The following is a 6,000-nucleotide window of genomic DNA, read 5'->3' on the forward strand; positions in this document are numbered from 1 at the left end:
TAATTTATTGGCGGGATAACTCAGTCGGTGTTATTTCCTAACTGCAGATCAGTGTACTGTTAACAGTATAACACGGGTATCAGTCAGTCGTGTCGATTATAATGACTTGAACGACAGATCTTTATTCTTCACGGTTGTTTGGTCTTATAGTTCCCAACAACGTCTGCTATTTTTAGTTTTTATAATTTGCGCCTACAGTCCTGTTGGATTTTTATATTGCTTATACTTATCGTCGTCCTTAATTATATCTTGAAGATTTCCGTGATTAAAATTCAAAGCAAATCTTCAAGATTTAACAAATGGTTCCAACAGCTCTACTAATAATGACAGTCTCACTACCCCCAACCACCACCATGACCACCACCTCCCTGTTCGTTCCAATATACAACAAACCTCTGGATATCTTCTACGGTACCCTGTGTTGTATCTGTTTCCTGATTGGGGTACCAGGAAATGTGGCGGCACTGACCTACTTCCTGAACCGTAAACCTGATGTCAGCGCCCTTCTCTACCGGATTATAACTCTTAATGATATTCTCATCAGCTTAGCAGTTTTTCCTGCTGGAATCTCCTTTTTATCGGGCAGAATGCCAGGGTTTCTGTTCGGTACCAATGTGTTGTGTTATGCGTGGGTTTACGTGTGGTTACTAAACTTGAGACTCAGCGTGTTTCTGGTTATGGTTCTGTCTTGTTCCAGGACCTATTCTCTGCTGAGACCCTTCGGAGAGAGACGACCCCGGAGTGTTGTTATTATCGTGATCATGTATTTCTTAGTGCAGTTGGGAGTAACAGTGGCGTTTCAGTGTTATCGGAAAACTAAGACGATTTATGTCGAGGAAATGGGAATTTGTGGGGTGGTACTCGCAGGAAGCAGTCCTCAAAAGAAAGGTTTTACCATTTTTCTGGAGATATTCAACCAAGTAGACGCTATAGCCCCGATATTTGTGGTTATCTTCAGTGGTCTAGTATCCTCTGTCGTGCTCTTAAAAGCAGACCCGTCAGGTTCCTCAAATATCATAGCTTTGAAACTCTCTCGAACAGAGCCACTGTTACAATCTTACTTTTCTCAGCTGTATATGCTATTTTTAACGTCCCGGTTGTGGCGAGTAAAATTTTATATCATATCGACATTTTCACTGGTTATAAGTTCAACTTTCATTCATTTGACTATGATCGGGAGTATTATTACTACTTTGAAAACTTTACTTTCACGTTGAGTGTTGCTCTGAATAGTACTTTAAACCCGTTGTTGTATTTGTGGAGAATGGATAGTTTCAGGAAGTTTGTCAGGGGTAGATTTTCTAGAATATTCTATGGAGATAACGTTGGAATCAGTAACTTACCTTCTGCTCTTTAAAATGAAACCAAGTTTTCCCGAAAACTGATTCGGTTATTTAAGAAGCAATTGGTGGAAGAATGCACTTAGAATTGATACAAATTATCTTTTTTATTTGTTAGAACTGATTCTAAAACAAACAAACAATAATTTCCTTAGCTGAATCCCACTAACTCGTACATATTTTGAAATAGAATTTTTCACAGTGCAAGAACTCTATCATCAAATATAAACGATATAATCAATAATTGTGCTCTTTTAAAACATGTAGTCGAATAAATGAATTGCTTCACAATACATTCTCTGTGCCACGTGACAATATTCCACCTAGGTAGTACCGGTGGAAGTATCTCTGGATGACACGGTGACGAAGATAAAAAGCAAGGTGACTGAGGTTATCGGACTACCGGCTGGCAAACAGAAGATTCTCTCTCCATCGGTCAGTCTATATATTTTTTTAGATTTCTATATTGTGCTGCATCGTTACCGAATAGAAACTGTAATAAGTAATTACCTGTTGCTTTGTTATATGGACACGTTCATTGAAGTTTGAGGAAATTGGTAAATTTCTAAAACAGCGTTTTTGACGATAGTGGTTTAATTTTAACATATATTAATCTAGCGTGTTCATAAGTTCTGAACATTAGCCACGTGACCCATACTCCCATATGCACTGCTCAAAAATAAAATGTATTGCTTTTAGGCACTGTTATGTAAAAAATGTCACATTTTTGTGACATTGTTTACCATAGCTGCCCAATTAGCATTTTTTGGTCTAAAATATAGTAGATTAGGTCAATCTAACAATTATGATACAATGTAGGCCTAAAGGGCAGTGATTTTCTACTGTGAGGTGTCCTCAAAACCCTTTCAACTCATTATTTGATAGTTCTTCTGCCAATCATAGCCCTAAAATATGTTGTTTTGAAAACTTAACAAATACATGCACTTGGCTATTGGGAAATGATGTAAATTCTGTCACATTATATGGAATTTGAAATTCTGGGTGAATTTCCGAAATCATTTGTATCTGATTTTGGTTTGGAAGGCGGGAAAACTCTATATGAGGACGATACACGGATACAGTTGATTGAAGTATAGAGCAGTTGATGTAAACATCGTCACAAAATGATACGAAATCGTAAATGGACACGTTCATGTTGAAGTTTAAGGATATTGGTAAACCAAAAAAAATAGCGTGTTCAGAAGTTCTGGACATTAGCCACGTGACCCATACTTCCATATACACGGCTCAGAAATACAATTTATTGTTTTTAGGCACTATAATGTAAAAAATGTCACATTTTTGTGACTGTGTTAACCATAGCTGCCCAATTAGCATTTTTTGGTCTAAAATATAGTAGATTAGGTCATTCTAACAATTATGATACAACATTTGGCTAAAGGGCAGGGATCGAACGGTTTTAAGGCAATATTTCGTAAACTTTGTCACACTCAGAATACGATACCTCTTTTCTACTGTGAGGTGTCCTCAAAACCCTTTCAACTCATTATTTGATGGTTCTTCTACCAATCATAGCCCTAAAATATTTTGTTTTGAAAAGTTAGCAAATACATGCACTTATTGGGAAATGATGTAAATTCTGTCACATTATATGGAATTTAAAATTTTGGGTGAATTGCCGAAATCATTTATATCTGATTTTGGTTTGGAAGGCGAGAAAACTGTATATAAGGACGATGCACGGATAGAGCTGATTCAAGTTAAGGGCAGTTGATGTAAAAATTGTCACAATGATAATAAGGGCAGTTGATATGAAAGAAAATCTATCTAACTAATGCAATGGCTGATGTGACGAAATTTACATTTCTTGACCCTATTTTGAAGAAACATGCCTCGATTAGAATTCAATATTCTTCCAGGATTATTAGTAGGTTATTATTCAGCAAATCAGAACTCAAGTTTAACAATTCTGAGTTTAATTTTACTAAGTTACCGAAATGTGACGAAATTCACTTTTCCTGCCCCAACAGTATAATTTCAATGTGATGAAAAATGGGCATGGGTTTCTATATTTCCTTATCTCTGAATTAATCATTTCAAACTATAATAATTAGGACTGTTGATGTGAAAGAAAGTGTATCTAAACTTTACAATGACGTATGTGACAAAATTTACATTTCTTGACCCTATTTTGAAGAACCATACCCCGATTAGAATTCAATATTCTTCCAGGAAATATTAGTAGGTTATTATTCAGCAGATCATCAGAACTCAAGTTTGACAATTCTGAGTTTAATTATACTAAGTTACCGAAATGTGACGAAATTCACTTTTCCTGCCCCAAAAGTATAATTTCAATGTGATGAAAAATGGGCATGGGTTTCTATACTTCCTTTATCTCTGAATTAATCATTTCAAACTATAATTAGGACTGTTGATGTGAAAGAAAATGTATCTAAATTTTACAATGACGTATGTGACGAAATTTACATTTCTTGACCCTATTTTGAAGAACCATACCCCCGACCCCGATTAGAATTCAATATTCTTCCAGGAATTATTGGTAGGTTATTTTTCAGCAAATCAGAACCCAAGTTTAACAATGCTGAGTTTGATATCACTAATTTACCGAAATGTGACGAAATTTACTTTTCCTGCCCCAACAGTATAATTTCAATGTGATGAAAAATGGGCATTACATGGGTTTCTATATTTCCTGTATAAATCCATTCCAATAATAAGGGCAGTTGATATGAAAGAAAATCTATCTAACTAATGCAATGGCTGATGTGACGAAATTTACATTTCTTGCCCCTATTTTGAAGAATCATACCTCAATTAGTATATAATGTTACTTTATCACCATCACTATGTCGATAAATTAGTTATTTTGCCAACACGGAGCAAATAAAGTTATAATTTTTTTTTGTGACGAAATTTACAAATTTTTACCCTGTTCAGGTATTGAAATTTATCCAATGTTAACATATCACTGCCATATAATAATTTATATGACCGGCGTATGGTTGAAATATTGTTAATTGACCCATAGTACGTAATATAGGGTGTTTAAGTGGGTATACTAATATTTACTCATTTTCACACATGTTGAGATATCATACAAATTTATGTGACTAAATTTACCTATTTCTGCCTTCTGTATTTGTATTTGCCTATAACAATGAAATATGTGAACAATTCCAAACACATTCAGCTCACAAAATAATGCTAGACTATTCGGCATTTCTTGTCAGGATGTCATAAACATCCCTCATATAAATTTCTTAAATGTGTGACGGAGTTTACATGGTGCTACCATTTAAGGAAAAAAGTCGCTAAATATGTAGATAATAGTCATATACAGCTATTCTATGAATTGGAAATTCGAAAATCTGGTCAAACACGGCAACAAGGGGTCCATATAAACTCCGTCACGTTTTTATAGTGTGACAAAGTTTACAACTCACTGCCGGCCGCATTTAAGCGATATCTTATCGTCTGATAAAGATATCGTTATGCGACAAAGTTTATCTAGAGGATGAAACGATTATCTTAGGGTTAGAGGGTTTATATAGTTTCATAGTGTGACACATTTTACATCATCGTGCCATTCAGTAGGGTTACTAATATTTACCAATATCCTCAAACTTCAATGAACGTGTCCATATAATCTCCGTTGGTCAGTTTCCTTTCAATTTTATATTTCTAACTCGTTTACATATTGTGGAGTTGGTGCGTAATCTTACGTATTTCTAGCTGCTTATTGCTCTGAATAATTTTGATAAACTGCACTGTTCCTAACAACACGTCCGGACAGGGTATGGTGCTGAAAGACACCAACACACTAGCTTACTACAACATACCACCAGAGGCTAACCTGACTCTGAGAATTAAGGAGAGAGGAGGAAAGGGAAAGTAGACGTTTCACCTGCTTATAATTTTATTTGCTACCTAGAAACGCTTATTTTAACCTTTCTTATTGTTGAGTAGGCTGTAAGGAGGTTATGTCAATTTGTTTTGGACGTGTCAGCTTTTTACAAATTTACGTCACTTTCCTAACAGACGTCAAATTCTGTATTTTATCGTGGTTATTTAAAATTTAAGAGGTTTTGTTCTTCGAAGCTGTAAGAGGTTTCCTTCAAACAATTTCCGATCAGAAATGCAGAGCAAAATGTTGAATCGAACATAAAAATATTCCTTTTAACCCTAATTTTAATTTTCATCGTATAATCGTGTTTTATTTCTTGTATCTTGGATTTTTTGGAATTAAAAATAAGAAATCCTTAAATTGTGAAATGAAAATTCAGAGTTGAGACACAGTTAATAAACTGCGGAGTGACTAAAATGCTATACAGCAAAAACAGAAGGCTCCAACCAAACACTCCACCTACTGATCCTAACCACCCTAACAACTCTCAAGCTCTCTCTCTTCAACCCTCATTCCCTCACTCCTCTTGGTGCACAAAACCATTCTAACCTATGTATGTCCCCCTTACGGGTTCCACAAGCCCAACGGTACATAGTTAGACGAAAAACAGAGAAGCCTTGATTGCCAGATCAAGGACTGCATCAGTAGCAGCGAAATACGGATATACCTTCTCCCTTACAGTCAGCGAGCTGACAACTATCTGCCTGTGTCTTTTAGGCCTTGCCACACCACCTTCGCTATTGCATCCGCTCGCCCGTATTCACTGACACA

General features: G+C 35.8%; 1 protein-coding gene across 1 annotated transcript in view; it reads left to right on the top strand.

Annotated features, from left to right (window-relative positions):
• Positions 1 to 5,531, top strand: part of LOC134818869 (splicing factor 3A subunit 1-like) — a 48,873-nt gene extending 43,342 nt beyond the window's left edge. The window contains exons 18-19 of the mRNA XM_063828565.1: positions 1,668 to 1,775; positions 5,119 to 5,531. Of these exons, the coding sequence (XP_063684635.1) occupies positions 1,668 to 1,775; positions 5,119 to 5,220 (210 nt within the window). The 3' untranslated portion in view covers positions 5,221 to 5,531. The remainder of the gene's footprint in view (positions 1 to 1,667; positions 1,776 to 5,118) is intronic.
• The last annotated feature ends 469 nt before the right edge of the window (positions 5,532 to 6,000 follow it).

Source organism: Bolinopsis microptera, chromosome 7 (assembly GCF_026151205.1).
Source record: "Bolinopsis microptera isolate Bmic1 chromosome 7, MBARI_Bmic_1.0, whole genome shotgun sequence".
In the NCBI taxonomy this organism is placed as follows: domain Eukaryota; kingdom Metazoa; phylum Ctenophora; class Tentaculata; order Lobata; family Bolinopsidae; genus Bolinopsis; species Bolinopsis microptera.